This window comes from Phaethon lepturus, unplaced genomic scaffold, assembly GCF_000687285.1.
Source record: "Phaethon lepturus isolate BGI_N335 unplaced genomic scaffold, ASM68728v1 scaffold11495, whole genome shotgun sequence".
NCBI classification, from domain to species: domain Eukaryota; kingdom Metazoa; phylum Chordata; class Aves; order Phaethontiformes; family Phaethontidae; genus Phaethon; species Phaethon lepturus.
In genome coordinates this window covers 3,763-24,599 of record NW_010541226.1, presented here as the reverse complement: position 1 = coordinate 24,599, position 20,837 = coordinate 3,763, and the positions used below count along the sequence as shown (strand labels likewise).

Here is a 20,837-nt window from a genome sequence, read left to right as displayed (position 1 = left end):
TTGGAGGTGCACAATGAAAAGACAATAGATAACACATGAGCGCTGCAAATTCTGAATAGATACAAGGAAAAAAAAATTCATGGTGATGGCAAACATTGGAATGGGCTGCTGAATCACTGCCCTTCAAAACATGACTGGACAAGGCCCTGAATAACCTGATCTAAGTTGGCCCTGCCTTGCACTGTGGTCTGGACCAGACGACCTCCAGAAGCCACTTCCAAGTCAAGTTATTTCATCACAATTCTATGATTTGGTCCATTTTGGAAGCAGTACCAAAATTCACTTGCCTCAGACAGCTGCAAGAGGAGTTAGTTTACTTCTTGTACAAGTGAATTATTGGATTCATACCATCTGCTTAGTTACAGAGTCCTCTAGCATCCTCTAGAATGCTTTGTCGGTTTGAAATCCTTGCACAGGAAGTGTAGACACATGCTATAGTCCTAATTCCTCCCCATTTTCCCTTTGAAGAAATTTTAGCTCTTAGATATTGTGGGTCCTTACGCTCTTACCCCTCCACTGTGCATTTATGAAAAAGCACTATAGTAGATAACTTTTCCAGCATTATAGATTTTAGAATATGTACCCTCATAGTAATAGTGAAAAAAATTAATATTTTTTTTTGTGCATCACTGGAACTACCTATGTGTTCTATTCCCAAAAAAAAGAACACTGTAATTTCCTTTCATTCTGCCTAAAGGCTCTTCTTTAAGAATAATTTTTATCCTTCAAGCTGAGAAAAATCAATCAGCTAGACATTCCAACATGCAATTTGGCTTAAGTTCCGTACTGCAAAGAAACTGCAGTATCTCTTACCACTGTGCATGTACATCCGTTTGTTTGAACTTAGAATAGGTTATCACACCTGATCCTTTGGTGGTGTCTGAGTAACAGTAATTTAGTAAAGCCTTATGCACTGGTCCGGAAAAAGTAATCCTACAGCTAGAACATGAAGTCTTGTCCTCTTTGCAATAATAAGAAACAACCAAATGTTTCAGACACACATAGTTAATGACAAGCGCCTGAGAAGTTCATAATTTTTTAAAACTCTGATGTAAAAGGAATTGTGTGTTTTTTACTAATCGCATTTCTGTAATTTAGAAATTTCAATTGTATTTTCTTTGGTCTTGGGGTGATCTGAAGTATTGTGAAATAACTGAAACTAATACACTGCAAAAACTCTTAAAATTGTTGCAGAGCAAGATAAAAACAACATGAAAAGACATGAAAAGATCATTCAGGCAAGCAAAAGCTAGCATGTGTCGTGGTCAGTCTGGAGCTGTGCCTTAGCTGCCTGAGCAGCCAACAGTTAGAGAGAAGCAGCTGGGTTCCACCTGCCTTTCTGTCCGTGAAGTTCCCTGAAAGAGCTGAAATAAACTTTTGCCAATCCACCCTTCTCTCAAATTTGATTGATATGATGATCAAGTTCTAGAACTTCGGCAGATGGTCCTTTAGACAGCTTAGCTACAGACCACTTGTCTCAGAAAGGCCTCAGAACACAATGTTTTTCAGTATGCAGAATTTACCTTTCAAGTAAAGATACCAACTTTCTATGAAAAATGAAAAAAAAACACATTTGAATGAAAATTTGCCTATAATGTGAATCCCCAAATCATTTTCAGGTTGTCTCCACAAGAAAAACTGTTATATACATACTGTTCTATAATGTTCTAAACTGGCAATGCCCCAGAGCACAGCGCTCAGATGAGTGTTTTTTGGAGTAGTAATGTACATTACAAGGACTTAATTCTGCTTATAGTTGTAGATGTACAACTCAATGTAAATGGATGTTGCATGCAGACAGCCAAGGGCAAAATGTGGTACAAAATATTTCAAAAGGAAGAAAACATATTGGAGTAAAAAAGCCTCCACATTTTACAGCTGAAGTAATCGAATAAAACCAGCTGTATTCATAACCACAGAAAAACATTCTGCAGTAATGTCCCTAATTTCAGTAAGAATATTAGGAATATTGGCATAACAGAAAAGCTACAGGGCATCCGGGAGTGAACGACCCACATAATGTAATTAAACCCAGTACTAAATAAGCCACTGGAAAGGAACAAACACAAGGAGGTTATTAATTAAAAGGTATAATACTCTCAACATGCAAACTGGCAGCCACAAGTTAAGCTCAGAAGAATTACCTTCTTGGTTTTCAAACTGTTCTGACAACAGATGGTAGCAGCAGCCTACGCTGCAAACTGCTTTGATTTCAGGCTTGGCAGTAAAAATCCGTAATGTATTCGCAGCAAGATCGCCACATGTATGTAGACCCACCATCATACAGTCCTAAGAAGAAAAAGAAAAAAAAGCAACGATAAAGCGTCTCCCTCTTCAACTGAAAGAGCACGAACAACAACAACAAACTCCAAAACCCAAACATGCTGCAAATGGTTATCGAGCTGTAAGATTTAAATACGTAACTCCATGAGGACTCCTGCTGTTCTCTTCTAGAATTTTTCAATGCATAACAAAAGCTCTTCAGTGCTAAGAAAACAGGGTGCATTGCCCCTGTGGAGAGGCAGACTGCTCATCGCTTTGTTCAGGTAAGGAACTACGCATCCTGCACTCTACCTTCACCAGTCACGAGGAAGCAGAAGTTCCAGACTATGAATAGCAGCTGGATTACCTGCATGGAAGGGAACATCTATGTGGTGGCTGGACACAGGCCATTTTCTCTTGTCTTTCCTAGCTTTCCTGTTACTGTTATTACTACCTCTGCTGCTTCCTTTTCTCACTTCAGATTTACTGCTGTAAATCTGGCTGGACCTATCTATTTCTGCTACTTTAAGTTGCTGAAATCAAAACCACTTCCTAAATGTAGATGTAATGTGAAAAGCAGGCTTTGATATTTCCAAAACTGTAGTACTGCCGCAGTTTTGCAGTGTGCCTACTACTATTCAGCAACCAATGGGCATTTTCTTCTACAGCACAAAGTAAGAACTTCAGTTTCAGACGCTCCGTTCTTCTGTCCATTCTATTCCCTGCTTTCCTTTTTCCTCTATTTCCCCGTTCCCTCTATTTCTCCATCCAAACTACCCCTCTTCTCACCATTTAGAACAAGGTATTTCCCTTCCAGCATTATAATTGGAATCTACACGGTAAGCATGGTGCTCCTTTGAATTGCAGCCTTATTTATTAGCAAGGTTATCACCAGCAAACTAGCCCAGCGACATTCAGCTGGGATACCCTTCTATAATCATTCTGACTTTATATGCACATCTATTTTTGCTGTTCTAGATCTGATTTTCTCCCACATCTGTATTATATCATATATGTATGTGTGAAACAGTACAACCTCCCTTTTCCCTCGTTTTTTAAATTCTTCCTGTCCCCCTCCTCACCTTCCACTTTGTGCTGCTTCTCTGTGCTTGCCCTCTGCTTAAGATCCAAAATTTTTAGGTGGCAAAAGTTCAGTTTCAGTCCAGCTTAGTTTGTAAAGACTTTTTTCCTATCAGGCAGCTTCAGCTCACCATTCCACAAATTTTCCACATGCAATTAATATTTCCACAAGAAATAGTGGAACAAGACTAAAGTTTGGAAGCTAAGGGAAGATGTGCACTTGCAAGGGAAGCATTTAAACCCCAGGACAGGAAAAGTTAGAGAGATTCTTTCAGGAGAAAGCTAGGGGAAGATGGCTACAACATGCAAGATAGAGTAAACATGTTACATTGCTCAAAACTTCTGAACAACACGAGGGCAGTCTGCCTGTGTCACGTACACTTTTGGACCATCACTGACTTCAGTGAGGTTGCCTGGGTGTAACTGAAAGTACTTTCTGGATTGTTGGCTTAAGTGTAGCAAAATTTGATATCTCAAAATTAGTCCTGGACTATATACAAACATGCATTCCTATACCCATATTTCATCAGCAGATTAATTTCAGAACTTAGGGTATAAATCAGTAAATACTAATTTTACCCATTCCCCATTTGTTCCGAGCTTAGGAAAATTTGAGAAAAAAATATTTATGGTTGCAATAAAAAATTGTAAATGATTGTAAAACTATTTCTAAAAAAAAATGTTATTTCTAAACATTCTCAAAATACTTTTAAAACATGTAAATGATTGCACATTTTAAAGTTTTTTAATTACACACATTCATCACACGTAATGTGCAATTTGGTTATTACTATTTTGTAACATAATGAAGCTTTTACCTTTCCTGACAGTATTTTTTTTTTTAATAAAAGTAGTAATATAGGATTTATTCTACCTTTTACATCATACGAATTACATGCTAAGAGGATACAAAATCCAACTGTGCATATGTGAAGGCATATGCTTCATCAACAAACCCTGCTGCTCAGGGTGTCTTTTGCAGGCAGAGCTTGCTCCACATGTTCTCAGACACTCAGTAGGATTTATTAGCTCAAGTTATAGGGCCATCAGCATAAACCTATGGTCTTGAATCAGAGATGATTACTATATTCATATACTTTATATATTCAACTATACTATGCTCACCCTTGAATATAGTTGTTCAGTTACTACTGAACACAGACAAGTTTTTGTCTTTCCATGAAAGACTGAATGTATCTACCCAGTCAATGTACGTTAGCGCAGGCACAGGAACTAAACAGCTGCAAGACTTCTGTCATTGTCTTTGGGCAGCTGAGCTTGGGCTTGTTTGCGTAGACACAATCCCCACCAGCCAGTAAATTACTAAATGAACTTAAAGTAACTCTGAAGAGTCAAAATATAAAAACATTATTTGCAGATAGGGCTCTTTACAAGCTCTTTATATCGAGTACTATACACAATAAATTCTCCTATGCCTTCAAAGTTTAATTGAAATTACAAAAATATGAAACTTAAAAAGTAAGAAATTTAAGGAAAATTAAAATTCCAGTGCTTAATGTATCCATCTACCTGGTAAATATAACTCTTTTCATAATAATTAGATATTATCTATCATCACAATTGTAAAATACCTGAATGTGCTACGATGTATTCTGTTAACTTTCACAGCTGATGATTATCTACCCCATACATTCTAAAGGCTGCTTTACATATTCAAAGTAATCCCAACACATACATTAAAATAGAAAAACAATCTGTATCTGCTAGACGTACTTTTGCTAACTGTCTGAAAAACATTATTGGGCCAGAATATTAATTTACACTGCTGACAGCACTCTATATGCACTCAGCAAACATTATGTACATATGAAAACAGCAATATAAAGACAATGGACAATCTACTTCAAATATTAGTAAAATAACCTCCAGATCTGTTATGATGTCACTGAGTTCTGTTTCTGCAGTGATGCAAGAGGTCAATGGAAAATACAGGTTTGATTCACTCGACTTGCTTGCTTTAGCCTTGAGAGATGCTATTTTTCTTTGTGCCTTTTCCTCTTCACAGAGTTCCCCACAGTTAAACTCAGATGAAGAAAAAACATCTACAGCATCAGCAGGCAGAATATTTAGAATAGCAAGAACCTCTTCAGAAAGTTTGCTCTCATCAGACTGTGTCCGAGCCACCAAATCAACTTCAGTTTGTTTGCTGGTTTCAGATGTAGCTATTTCTGTGAAAACACAAGAAGGAACTAAATCTTGGATAGTCACTTGATCCTGACTTTGAAGACTGCTGTCATTGTTTAAAGGCTTTTCATTGATTGCTTTACATTTAATTTCACTTTCCACTGGCCTGTCATTTGCCATTTCCAACCTCTGGCTTTTGAGGTTTGCTTTTCCTCGACTCTGATATGCTCTCCAGTGTTTCTTCAATTTTCTGTTCCTTTCATGAGCACCATTAGTGTTGGTGTTTGAGGAGTCAATTCCATAAACTTTTAAGTTATATTGCATGGACAAAAATGAACTCAGGTAGCCTTTTCCAGAACCTATATCAATCACCTAGATAATGGGAGGAAAAAAGAAAATAAAATTTGCTGTATTAATGAGCAAAAAGACACACTTCAATCAAATGCAAAATAATTCCCTAAAAATTTAATAGATTTAATAGCTACCTTATCAGTATCACCCCTCCTAATACACTTAGTTCTTTTGCTTTGTTGGTCCGCCTTCCGACTTTAAAACACAGAAGTCTTAACTGATTTGCTCCAGAAAACAGACACTGCAATGCTTACACAATGCATATGTCCTGACTCTTCTGGGAAAGACTTTCAGTATATTTTTTGACACTGAACTTCCTTCCGCTAAAGAAAATAACCATAAACCACCACCATCACCACCTGCCCTTGCTAAACTGGATCAGGATATAGAGTTAGCAAAGAAAACATTCACAGCATTTAGCTTTAGGCACCTAACTCCCTTACTGAGGAGTCTATTATTACTAGGTGTACAGAAAGAAGCATCTTCAGATTTGGTGCCTACCTTCAGATGTGACCTAAAGACAGGTGATACTGACACCCCCTTTTATGTCAGAATGCTTATTTATACAGCTTTTCCATTCTCTGAAAATGATCCACATAGCTTTGATTAACATGAGGCTGTTTTTAATAAAACAAAGGGGTTCATATGTCACATGTGCTTTCCAGTGCCTGTTCTGGAGGAAGGAGTGAATAGAAGGGATAATTATCTGACAGTTGAGTTTGTCTCACAGTTGATAGCATGTGCTAGTTCAGTGATTGATATAACACAGGAAGGAAAACACTATACAGATTAGTAGCAGAAACAAGGGTAACCTGAGACCTTTAAGAACATAATCACAGCTTTAGTGTCATTTGTAATAAATATATGACAAAATATTTTACAAGAATAGGCAGAGTGACATTTCTCTAAGGGAAGAAAATAATAATGTTCATTTCTGCTCACGTATCTAGCAAAAATTATATTGACTAGATATTATGACTTCTTTGTAGATATTCCTGAAAGTGCTTGATTCAAGATCATCTATGTCTTGTTCTTGATCTGTCACATGTTCCTAAGAAAGCTTACACTGATATTTGTAAGCCCAAATAGCAGCATACACTACAAGGATCCATCTTAACTCATAACTTAACTCTCAACTGCATAGTTTTTTACCAGGTAAGAATGCTCAGTAAAGCAATACTCTTACGGACATGAAAAAGAAATAATTATTCCTTATTCTAAGAAAGTTAAAGATTTGTACAGCCATGGAAATAGAAAAAGTTGAAGCAATGTCACTAAAGACTACATAAAACAGTGGAGAATACACACTATTAGGTAAAAATTGTTTGCCCAGGCTGCACGTGGCTTCCTCATCTGTACTCGTCATTGTGATATTGCTGCATATTTGCCATCTAGGTATGTTACAATCCTCAAATTTCTTGAATGAAATCGGTACAGGAATGGATTTAGTGAAATAGAATTGATATAATCTAAGCATACTTTTTAAAAATGTCATTTGTCACATCACCGTTATTTTCCTAGATTATTTAAAAGTGAAAGAAAGAAAAGTGTTCAAGGAACAATTTTACCCACTATTTTATGTAACAGATATTACTATTATACAGGTTATGCACATCTCCATTTCTACAAGGTTTTAGTTATTTCTGTGAAAGGCAGCATTTGGACACAAGAATCAGCTACTGAATTCTTCCTAACTCCTACGTGTGACCTCTAGTGGCTGTAAAGACAAACTGCTGTTTAGGTAAGGTTTTTTTTCGTTGTTTCCAACTAAAAAAAAAACCAGTAATATATTGTTAAATTAGCTCGGGGAGACTAGTAAAACGAAAGGAAAATTTGGCTAAAAATAAGCAGGCAATGATCTTGTGCTAAACAAATAGACCACATTAAATTAATCCCTGCTTTACCTTCCCTTGATTACATAAGGAAAGGTAATCAGCAATCCATAGAATATCTGCCAAGCATGAACTTTTAAAATGAAATTTCCATGATATAATGAACTCCAAAGGTCTTGTCCACAGTGAGTTGGGTACTATGTTTAAACAAAGTTTCTGGCACAGCGCAATCAAGAACTTCATTTCCAGAAGCATTCCAACATTTCCCAGCACCAAATCACAAACTGAATGGATACTGAATGCAGAATTATATCATACTTACATTACACATTGCAACTCTTGCTGCACATGCTGCAATTTCCAAGGAAAACTTTCACAAATACATTAAAGGAAAAAAATGTGTATTTAAGCAAAGAATCATCATCACTGGCTTCTTTTCAGGGTTTAATCAAGAACTTCTTTCTAAAATAAAGTTCCACTTGTACAATAGGAACAATGCTTAAAAGGGGCAGTAAACAACTGGAAAAAAAGCCTTTAGTTAGTTTGCTTTAATGTTTTAATTCAAATCATTAACCTAGAAGTGATTACAGTAGTAATAAAATTTTTGCTTTTATTCTCATTTTACTATTTACTATACTACATTATAAAATACCACAAGAGAGTAATATCCTCTACCACCCATCATATACCATGGGTATGGAGGTGAAATGGAGGGCATTTTTCAAGCCGTCAGTGATCTGTAATATTTGAAAGAAACACCCTGAGGACACGTGCTGTTGTAAAACATGTGTTGTGTTTTCATAGCTCTAGATTTTTTAATTAAATGCCACATATATTTTGTTTTGCGAGAAGGATAGAAAAAAATCAATAAGGAAAAAACTCTCCTAAAACTTTACAATTCTTGTATTTTCTTAAGTTGAAAGGTAACCAAAACAAAAGAAGTAGCTTTTTTAATAACTGAGAAAGAGGCTTTTATTTTTTTTTTAAATCTAGCTGGAAAGCTCTTTTCATATATTAGGGATTTGTAACTTTGCACAAATAAATTTTGTTACAGTGTATGACTAAAATGGAAAAAAGTTAATATAGAGCAGTCAGCATTTCATATTCAGTGATATACTGCAATAATATTTTTCATTAAATGTTACAATTTCGTCGAAAACTAAACAGAAAAGAATCCTTTGTCTAAAGATACTCCAAGCCATCTGATAAAAGTGCATAATCACTGCATGAAATTGCAGCATATTGACAGATACTTAATAATGATTGCTTTGAGATTTTATTAGTAACCAGCTACATCGGGACTTAGGTTAGGTCATTAAGGTGGCTCTACTTTTTTACTCTCTGAATATGGGTTTTCCTTTCAGTCCTGAATCTCACAGGAACTATTTAAAATCTAAATGAAAATGCTATATGAAACACCACCTTCCAGCAAACACAGAGAACATTTAGTATTTAATTATAAACAAACTACCCTCTTCTGCAGCTTTTTCAGTACATGAAAGTCTTCAGCACTTGCACAACTAATACTTGCCTGAAGCAAAAGGTAAGCAAGGCAAAGAACATACTAATGAGAGAAAAAACTACCTTCACAAATCTGCTGCTACTGTATTCCTATGCTTTACGGAGCACCTCCATTTACAGCTGTTGAGGGCACCCACACTAGTCACCGCGGCTGGCTCTTTGAAAAAGCTGCTGGAGAAATTGCCTTCCAGTGCTGTAAGCGATCGCAGATGCGCACAAATTGATTGCGTCTCATCCAGGAATATTCGGCCTTAATTGCAGCTCTCTATATACTTGGTAATCCCAGTTGTGAGGAGAAGACTGCCTAAAACTTTGCCTTCGTCAGTCGTTCCTCACAAAACAGATGGTCAGGATTCAGAGTGTTGATCTCTGTTTCCAAGGATGCCACAGGCCTGACCCAAACCTATTAAGAGTACCGCATCATTTACATTATCTAAATTAAACTCAGTCTGTTTAATAAATTCCTAATCAAAGTTCAGCTTCAGCAGCTCAGAGCGGAATCCAAGTTTCGGGCCTGCCTGTTGGCCTATGGCGGCGGCAGCAGCAACTTGGGCCGCTGCAGTTAGATCTGCCACTAAACTGAGCAGAGCACGGCCACGTACCCTGCGCCCGGCACACAACTGGCCACACCATTAATTTTCAGCAACCCCCCTGGTGCAGGTATGAAGCGGGCCAGCTGGCACTCTCCCCTGACAAAGGACAGGCACAATATGGGGGACCGGATATACCAGAGAGCACAGTAACACAGACTTGGCCTGCCCAACTGCAGATGTCTCTTCCCTCCTACCCACATCCGATATATTAATTTTAAACTAAACTCAGACATGTTTACTTAGGAAAAAAAAAGGCTTAGAGGGAATGTGTTCAGCATAAAATCCGGGCGGATACCTTATTAATCTTTGGTTTTAAACAAATATAGTTTCTTCTCCACAAATCATTGTGGGAATGAGTATTAGCCTGGAGGAAATTAGTCTTCATTTACACTTACAGCCACTTGCACAGAAAGCAAGTACAGCTCAGATGTAGAAAAGAATTAAACGCAGTGTCCAGAGCCACTAGTCATCTACAGTTTAAAGCTACGTTAGCCAGTTACTACCATTATAGAGATCAAAACGATTAAACCAACTCAGTTCACCCAGGTACTTACAAATTTAGTCTTACCACAACAAATCTCCAAGATGTGGAATCTAACAGAAAGTTTAACATTGAAAAAGCTTACAGAAAAATTACATGTATGCAAACCGAAGAGAAGCTAGTGGTGTGCTTTTGTCTAACCGAGTATGAAATACAGTACTCAAATAAGTCAAGCAGTGTTGTGATGCTTGTGTTTTGTCAACAGATCCATAACAAACACCTACAAGGTTTTAATGCAACAGTGATCCAGTGCACCGTGCAATCATAACTACATGTGGGGAAAAAAAAAAAAAGGGCAAGTTACAATCAAATTTTGGAAAGGAATCTTGCAATTCTTCACCATCCAAGGATGAACTTGCCATCTGATATATGATTTTTGATATATGAAACTGCCCATTCATAGAGTAATCTCTGGATGATAATGATGTTGGGTGTCTAGATCTCATACATGTTCTACCAAATGTACTTCATGCTACATAAATCTCCGCTTAATCTGGTCTCTCTTCAAACTAAAAAGGTCATAACTACATTCCTAATTGATAGATCTTAATACATGTTAAATAAGGGTGATAATAATATCACAGTAATATTATTAATTATTAATAATATTTATTATTATTATTATTATTAATAATAATAATATCAGTAATAAACAATAGGAAGCAATTTAAATCTCTTATGCCAGAACAAGAGGAGCTTTCAAAGTTTCTCAGGTTTTCTGCTTTGTTCTCTACGTGGTGCTCTTGTGTGTCTGACAAAAGGAGAAGAACGAAGTTTTGCTCTCCTCCTGATGCTTATGGTAAATTGCCAGCAATATAATACTGATAAACAAGGCAGCATCCATGCATAGCAAAGAGCAGTACAATTTTTAGTTGCTCAACATATAGAGAATGATTATAGTTTCTTAAAATTTTTCATGAGTCATAAAATGATTATGACTCACTGAGAAGTGGCTCCTTTGGAACGTTACATTTGTAAACAAAGTCATCCTTCAGCTTGGCCCTAAAGGCTCTTCTTTAGCTACAATTATTTACAGGAAAAATAAGAACAGCAGTGACAGAGTATCAAAATGATGTATTTGAATACAATAAGGAGAATAATTTGGAAGGAACATAGTAACGTATGGTAAGAAATGCTTTCTTACCTGCTTTATACCACAATAATTTGCTATGTTGTCTACCAGCTCTGACATCACCTGCACTTCATGGGATTTCTTATTATTCATAAACTCATCAGTTTTGATACCTGTATCAGATGAGGAAAATAAATATACATTAACAAAACCCATAATAATAAAGATTTTTGATCAAGCATAAAAAATACCAACCTAAAAATATGTTATAGCATTTATATATTTAGAATAGTAATTTTTAATTAAAAACTTGGGAAATTATTACAAGACTGAACTTCGGAACTACAGATGAATTAGTAAAATCCAACACACTGTAAAATTTAGTGCTGTTAGTGTAGTTTATTTAAGATGTAGCATTTCTAATACCTGACCAGATATTAGACAATAGCTACTACTATAAAACTGTACTATTTCACAGAATCATAGAATCACATCTCTTCCTGTTCATTAAAAAATTTTTTCTTTGGTGGTGTTTATCACATTTACCTTTACATATAAGAAATATAAGGACAAGGACAATTAATAATCACACAGTACGGCTTGTTAATTCTGCAGATTTGCTCACAATATCAAGTGGGAGATATCTCAAATAAAGGTTATGAGCGATGCCGCGGTAATTCAAAGGAAGATGCACATTTATTTTCTTTATTTACCCTACGGATGAGTTACAGAACTGTTACATCTTTATGGTAGAAAATCACTCATCTCAGTGTTGCTGGAGAATGTGTTAATGAGATGAAGTTCATCTCGACCACAGGCTTAGTGCTTGTGGAGAATACTAAGCACCCACTTGCTAATCTCTACATCCCCCTATCAAAGAAGGAGCTCAGAAGTCAACCCCTTGAGAGAAACCCAAACATTTTTCTTAGGCGATCAACATTACAGTACACTTGGCTCTAGCTAAATTGATGGAATTTTTTGTACGTCTGATTGATGGTAGAAGAAACTGGACCATTACTGATGAGCACACTCCTAGAAAACAAGACTTTTCTACATGACTAGGCAGATTAATACACTTCCCGTTCTCTGCTTTTTGCACAGTATGTGTTCATCTGTCCAGAAACTGATCATTAGGCAAAAACTATGTTCATTCCTTGATCAGATCATGCTGGGAACAGAGCCAAGAGTGTTACTTCTTTAAAAGAGAGTGGGGAATTGAACTGAGCTCATGAGAAACCTAGTGTTTTCTCTATTTTTCCCAAAACCCACAGGATCTCTCTATTTCTTAAACATCTGTTTTTTTCATAATAAACTGTTATGACAATACTAAAATCTAATATAGACTCTATGAACTGACAAAAGAAAAAAATAGACTAAAATACTTTTAAACAAAACAAATAGCAGAAACAAGTGTTTGTCATTTCACTAAAGATTCTCAAACTTCAAATTGTGAAGATCTACATGGGGTCCAAAAACCTCTTCATTTCTAAGCATTTCAAATGAAAGAAAAAAAGACAGAACAAATTCTAAAAGGAAAGAAAAAAGGTCTCTTTTTTTGTTTATATTTGAACATTTTTGTGTCTGGATAGGCTCATCAGAAGAAGAAGCAGAATGGGAACAGGAAGACACAGACATTTAACTTCTTGACAGAAATAAAAATTGTTTGACTGTTCTCCAAAGCAGCGCTGTCACTTTGAACTATCACCACATATTGCACCTTTTACTCTTCGCTATCGTATGAACTTAAAAGAGTTAATTGCGCAATGCTGTGTGAACTACCATTTATTTCAGAGAGTACTTAAGCCAAATTAAGTATTTGAAACATGGAAGAAATACAGAAAACCAAAAATAAGACACAACTCACAAAAGCTGATGTTCCAGATAGGAAAATCACAGTTTGGTTACACCTACAATAGATGAAGTATTTATCACCTTAGCTACTGAAGTTTCTTAACCATTTTCAGACTTCTTTTCCTACTTTTTGCAGAATGAACACTCTGCTTATATCTCAGCTCAGGGAAAACAATATAGTTGCAGAAAACTATGCATTTTTAATACATTTTATTGTTGCTACATTTTCTGCAAAATTCTGAGGGTTTTTTAAAATTATTTTGAAAAACAAGCAGATATATTACAATCTAATAGAAAAACTGTATTATATTTATATATACAGTTGCCAAGACAACTGCAAATTTGAAAAAACTATGTATACTAGTTTTAAACAAACTATAAATTCATTCTGTTATGACAAAATCATATTCTTGAAACAAAGAATTATACATGTAGATTTCCTTATTATGTGTACAACTGATGCAAGCAGAACAAGTACTAATTTCAAAAACCATAATAAATTTAGATATCCATCTCCTTCTGTGAAAAAAGAAAGTGTGGTTTGAATACTTCACAGAAGTACCCTGGATATAATAGAGTAAGAGAAAGCTTAATGTTACTAGTTTTAGCTGGTGTGGAAATGTTGCTTATTCCATTGTGAACCCCTTGCACAGGTAGCTGGTTTGCATTTGAAAAACTGCTTTGAATCTATAATGTCATTTACAGCTCATCTTTAGTTGTGAAGCTCAACAAATTGAGGAGAGACTATCTCTATACAGGGCTAATGGAGATCTTCCCAAGATCTCCTATGGCAGGGTGCAGGGGTTTTATACCCCAGTTACCTGTGAAAATTCAGATATCCCAGATAAAAAAAAAAGAAATTCACAGTCCACACCAGACACCAACACCTACACAGAATTAATACTATGATTTAATTCCACAAGTCACAGTGAGGGACTGGGATAACCATATACTAAAAAAATCCCAGAGATAGAGTGATATTCCAGTACATGGAATTTAAAGACGGATTCGTTAACTGTCCCTGCATGACTACTACCTTGGCCATAAACACATTGCAAAGGTAGAGAATACTCTTAATCCAGTACTCTAGCAACCCTCACTTCTTATATCAGATACGAACCTGTAACAAGAGAAATTCTCCCTGACAACTTCCTCCCCTTGGGCTAGGCTCTTCTGGACCCCACGCGCTCAGTGCAAGCAACCTGACGGCGCAGTAAGGACCACAGTGACCTTCGTTAGGGAGCAATGGAGAAAGCCCTTTAGCCTCAGAACTTCGTTCTGAGTAGCTGTGTCCACAATAAGCTTAAAATGTTTGTGCCTACCTATTATTCCAGGGAAGGATAGCAATATGTCTACATTAAGATGGTGAAGAAGTTACAGAACTATGCAAGTATACAAACTGTGGGAATAGGCTCGTAAGCCTGTTTGAGAACAAGAAAATGTATTAAAAACATCTGAAACATAAATGGAATTATCATGATGCATGCTTTTCAGAATATGAGCAAGGCCATCGTAAAGTTGCCAATTTTCTCAGACTTACACTTCTCTTGCAAGCTTTAGTGTGTCAGGAAATGAATATCTTTTCTGAAATACAGAATAAAGTCCAAAATATCTAAAATAGTTTAAAGCTAAAAGATCACAACTTTCATTTGGCAACTTGCACATTATGAATCCATAATTTGGTATTTTGCTTCTGCCAAATGACTACCAGGAACTTCAATTAACTTAACTGATACTTACTGCCAGTTCAACACAAAGGTCTTGAATTATACCATTGTATACATTTGGAACACGTTTTATTTTTTCTATGAAGTACAATTTAGAATTACTGCATCACAAACCCAGACCCCAGTTACCCAACCGAGCAGCACTCCTGCAAGACACAGAACAAAATATTCAGCAATTGCCTTATTCCTGACGCTCTACTCTGCGTGACAGGAAGATGAAAGAACCTTTGTAATTTTGTCTAAGAAAGCTAATCCAGGTATGAACTCAAGTACAAGGATAACAAGGTAGAACTAGAGAATTACAGAAAATTAAGCAGAACACAGGGAATGAGAGCATAATAAAAATAAAAAGAGTTGAAAAGCAAGTGGAAGAAAAGCAGCATACAGTTGCCAAACAAGAAAAAAGGGCTTCAGATGAACAAAGAGCAGAAGGAAAAGAAGCCAGGAAGTAAGACCAATGAACAACAAACCATTAAGACTATCTTAGCTATGGCATTCTAGTATTTCTGAAGAAATGAAAAACTTGGGGAGCCAATCGTGGAAAATGGCAAAATTGGAAAGAGAAGATTGCTGTAGAAAATGGGAGAGATGCCCAACATATATATAATGGTGCTATCACTTAGGATAAGAAACATCAGAGTTTTAACATAGAGAAAAAACACACTAGAAGGCAAAGGCAGAGAGCTGCTCAGTCTGTCTCTGAAAAACTCATCAGAAATCTGAAAGACAGTGACAAATCTATAAAGACTGTGGACTCCACAAAGAACACATCTTCAGCAGTTAAAATGACAGCAGTCCAAGTAGGTACAAATGCCGTTTTATCATCTGATACAAAAAATATAATCGGGGTAAGACTTCCAGTGTCCAACTTCATGCCAACTTGAGAATGTTTTAATTCAATTTCTTGAATTACAGAAAATGAAATTACGCTAGTTTTATGACATATAATTGGTGTTGGTCCAAAACATACAGAATGAATAAAATCTTTTTTTTCTGAGACATCAAACACTTACTGGGCAGTATTCAGCTAAACACCCAAGCACATATTTAATATTAAACAAAAGACGTAACAAGAAAACCCACTTGCCAGATTTTAGCGTAAGATGTTTAAAAAAAAGCAGGAATAGTGACCATGATTCCTGCCACTTAGGGAGAAGAAAAACAAAGGGAACTAACAAGATATCTCAAATAATGATGTGCGTGCTTGTCTATCTCATCCCCTTTAAAACTGAATCCCAGGAAGGGTCTACAGGTACTGAATGCTGTAACCCCTCTGCTCAAATTTTAGCAAGAGAATTCATTTTCTAAACAAAGGCAATGAAGAAACTATCTACGAGCAAATGAAAACTGAAATGAGAAGCATGTAGGAAAAAACGCCAACGAACCACCCTCCAAAACCAAAACTCTGCAGGTCCTCTAGTGAATAAGTAAAAATTTAAACACAAATGTAAATATACCTGTTGCTCCTTGACTGTCACCTCTCAGTGATTCAAGTATGTCTTCTAATGGGGTACACACTCCAAGGCTGGACAAAGAATAATACTTAGCAGCCAGGGCAAACAAGTGTACATTGATAAGCTTCTTAGAGTTTTCACAAAACATGTTGGAAAACGTGTCATCATCTGTACAGAAAAGAAAAAGAAAAGATTTCTGTAAACAGTGATTAACATCTCCGTAATAGTGCTGACAGAGAACTACAAGCAATAAACACTTAGTATCAGACAGAAATAACCATTTATCTTATTTTCAAAAGTGGGAAAATTCATAATTTTTCTTCAGAAAAAGGTATTCCCCCTTCAGAACTGAGGCTAAATTTTGATCTTAGCTGAACTAGTGTAAATGTGGAAAAATCTATTGTTTTAGGAAAGCTACTTTGATATAATCGACAAGAGAATTCAGTCAACATTATCACATCTCTTTTGTTTGCAAACTTGCTCATTACACATTTCCTAGTCACTTCCATCTGGTAATACACACTACTAGATTTTTTAAGAAATGCAGCTGTTCAATATATGAACTGTTTTGATTTACAAAAACTATATTCAGATGCTTTCCAAGCTGCTTTGTAAGTGGTGAATCCGCTGGGAGAATTAAGTTAATTTTCACTACCAATCAGGTATCAGCCAAAGTTAGATTCCAATGCATATTTTGTTTGACTCAGGATGAAATGCTTCATTTTGGTATTACCTATTTGTTAATTTCAAAAATGCACACTTATTTTTAAGTGAAACATATTGGAATGAATAATTTATTAAATCTGAGATTGTTTTGTATTGTCTAATTCCTCTCTATTTTAGCTAAAACTGTTTGTGAATTCTACATAGTTTTGCTAATGATTTTTAAGTATTGTAATTATTTTAAGATATATGAAAGCCAACGAGTCCAGCAAACAAACTGTTAAAAAGATTTAGAAAATGTCTCCTGGTTTGCCTTTTGTCTCACGGGTAGATGCTGAGCAAGCACATACCTAGCACGGTAGCTTTCCTGAATCTGGCCTACCCATCTGCAGGACAACAGATACAGCTGTTTTTATTGACCTCACCTCTAATGCTCTTAATTTTGTCGCATGACCACAATTAAAAGTCATGCATATATTACAATTTATTGAAAACGGTCCCAACAGTGTCAACACAGTAATTTTCATGGCATTACACTACGAGGGCATGAGTCAGGCAAACAAACTTTGGACCTAAGAAAGAATAAATATTCTCTAAGCTATGACCAGAATTAATATTATTTCAGTGTCTGCATGATGCTTCTTACTCTACTTCTCTCTACTACAAAATCAAAAAAGAAAGCCACCTTTGCCTATAAAAGTCTTTCTTATTTGAACTACTGAACATCCAGGAATTTTTAGTTAGTGAACCTTCATGAAGCATAAGGATATAACATGATACTAGAGACCAGAAATAAAGAGAAACACTAAACCAAAATACACTGAAGTTTTTAGGGAGAAGGGGTAATTTTGCTTTCCAGTGTCTCTGTAAGAGATGTTACAGAAAGAGAAGAAATTAGATGTGTGCATTTTAAAATGACTGAAGAAAAATAAATTTCCTCCTGACAATACTTCCAAATCAAACAAATAATGGAAGAGACTAATATAATGGAAGAGACTGAGGACAGACTGTTTAGCAGGGCCTGTTGCGATAGGACATGGGGTAATGGTTTTAAACTGAAAGAGGGCAGATTTTGACTAGATGTAAGGAAGAAATTTTTTACAGTGAGTGTGGTGAAACCCTGGCACATGTTTCCCAGAGAGGGGGTAGATGCCCCATCCCTGGAAACATTCCAGGTCAGGTTGGACGGGGCTCTGAGCAACCTGATCTAGTTGAAGGTGTCCCTGCCCATGGCAAGGGGGTTGGACTCGATGACCTTCAAAGGTCCCTTCCAACCCAAACTATTCTATGATTCTGTGATAATGGGATGAGATAATCAAACATTTTTGGACAATGTACAGAACTGCCTTTTTTTTTCCCAAAAAAAAGTTTCAACTACCATAAAAGGAGGTGAATATCTACACCCAAAGAGTATTTTTGCTTTCTGCTGGGTAAATGCTATGCAAGGAGCTCTTACAAGAAACTGTCACAGCTTGAGTTATTGCTGAAGAAGAAAATGTCAGTTTATTTTTAAGGGAGGTTCATTCATTTAACTTATTTTAGTTATTTGGGGAATGAACAGCGTTCCAGAAAATTTATAGACATTCACAAAATGAATGTAGTCTGTATCAGTAAAAATGCATAGAAATCTTTAGGTCTGATGCAGTGGGAAAAAATCACTAATCTGTCAAGAAAGAGAACAAGGGTTAAGACACTCAACAAGAAATTATATGCCAACAATTACTGAAAGAGTGATTGACATGAGACATTAAGTCAAAAGGTGCAGAGGGATATTTTGACCAGCCAGTCGTTCAGCAGTTTTGCCAGGTGACAAAGAAATCTAATTTTCTTGATGAGAAGTGGTGTTCCACTTTGTTTCATGTGTATTATGACCTCTTTGAACTAGTATGGTATTTAGTGACACTTTTTTAGACACTGGCAAAAAGTCCGGCCCATTCTAATATACATTTATATTCTTTATCTCCAAATTTTATTTCCTCAGTGACTGGTATGTTTTTTTGGTTTGGGGGCTTTTTTTCATTTTAGAAAACTTGGAGCACATAACACTGAAATATAAAACCTTTTTATCAACTGGCACACATTTTCAAATATACCGGAGAATCCTGTATGACAAAAAACCCCCAAATCAATGAAGCAAAAACCTTTCCCCCAAAAGTGACTTATTTTCTTCATGACATAACATTATGCAAAATTAAAGAGATTTGCAAATACATTGGAATGTTATTCTGTTACAAAATATTTCCTTAACATATGTGAGATGCATAGGAAACATCTGAATAAAATTTGATTTTCGTAATTTTCATTTATGTACATGTATATTACGTATCTATTAAATGTATTTTGGTTTATAAGCAGTATTTTTTCAAAATGTCTGGCTAGATAGTGGGTGCTTTTAATTGACCTTTATATTTTAAGTACACTGAACTGTTTCGCTAGTGGAAAAAAATGTGCTTTCTATCATTAAAGTAGCATCAGATACTTGGGGGTGCAAGAAGAAATACTGCCATTCTTCCTCCATATAACAAGACAGCAATAAAATTCACGAAAACATGTCACTTGCACATAACAAGTCTGTTAGAAGATGCCTTTGTTGACTCCAAATGTATTAATATATGCATTCTTTCAGTAATATTAAGCAGCTGAGAACTGTTCTTAATGTAATCTTTCTAGTGGTACGAGTAGAAATAAACAGAAAAAAATATAAACCAACGTGACATATCCTATAGGTGTCCTAAACATTACATTTATGTATTTGCTTTAGTTTAAAAGGCAGAAATGAATGCAAGCATTACAGACAAATTAGGTGCCTGTATGTTGTTTATTAACATGATCTATTTCAATACTTGAGCCATGTTTGTTTCGCTATAATATGCAGCATCTCCAAGTACATTAGTCCCCTTTATTGGAAATAAACTCACTATGTCAATGTTAACACCAGCATTCCAATGCCTGGTACAGACACAGGTAGTGGAAAAGGTTTGTTTTAAAGCATTAGCCTTGCCTACCATCTCAACCCAGAACGGCATCCCAGTCCAACGGCAAGTTTCTACAAGGTCTGGGCCAGTATATGTATCTTTTCATCCAGAAAAGTCATTCTGAGCAGACAACCGTTAATTGAAAGAATGGGCACAAACACACACACACACGTGTGACACGCCTGCACAAGTTACCACGAGTTAAATGTTTTGTTTAGCTAATTGCATCAATACTGTACTGAAGCTGTATCTGCAGCAAAAGCTAGGGCGCTGCCATCAGCTTCCACTGCAAGGTCTGTAGTCACCTTTCTTGAAACTGGATCAACATCAACTTCTTGGATACCTTAACGGCCATACCCTTAAATGACTAAATGCAAGAATGCCATTGACCTAAGACACCTCGCTTCTACACCACCAGCCACCATCCAAAACACAGCAAAAACAGTGTCTCTCATCTCCTCTGTAAGGAACATATATATACCTCATTGGCAACTTTCACCCAACAATCACTGTGGAAGTAAGTATCATGTGAATTACATATACAGACTTGCTACAGTACAAAAAAAACCCTATCATCAGCCATGCACATACCCACCTTGCAACACACCACCCTGACACTGATATGGAAAATCATTAAACCTACACCCTTGAAGAGGGTTTTATCCTTATTTTTCCCATCTAACTTTCAAATAGCTCACCAAGATCAACAGCATAAGCAAATATTCTGCAGATTAGAGTTCAAAATATTAGCAACCCAATCTTCCTTTCAC

General features: G+C 36.1%; 1 protein-coding gene across 1 annotated transcript in view; it reads right to left on the bottom strand.

Annotated features, from left to right (window-relative positions):
• Positions 1 to 2,144: 2,144 nt before the first annotated feature.
• The window catches only part of METTL25 (methyltransferase like 25), a gene marked incomplete at its 3' end in the record, with an annotated part of 21,595 nt that continues 2,902 nt past the window's right edge, over positions 2,145 to 20,837 (bottom strand). Inside the window, exons 2-5 of the mRNA XM_010287675.1 lie at positions 16,433 to 16,597; positions 11,470 to 11,570; positions 5,227 to 5,859; positions 2,145 to 2,289 (exon numbers count right to left, since the gene is read on the bottom strand). Coding sequence (XP_010285977.1) covers positions 2,145 to 2,289; positions 5,227 to 5,859; positions 11,470 to 11,570; positions 16,433 to 16,597 — 1,044 coding nt within the window. The remainder of the gene's footprint in view (positions 2,290 to 5,226; positions 5,860 to 11,469; positions 11,571 to 16,432; positions 16,598 to 20,837) is intronic.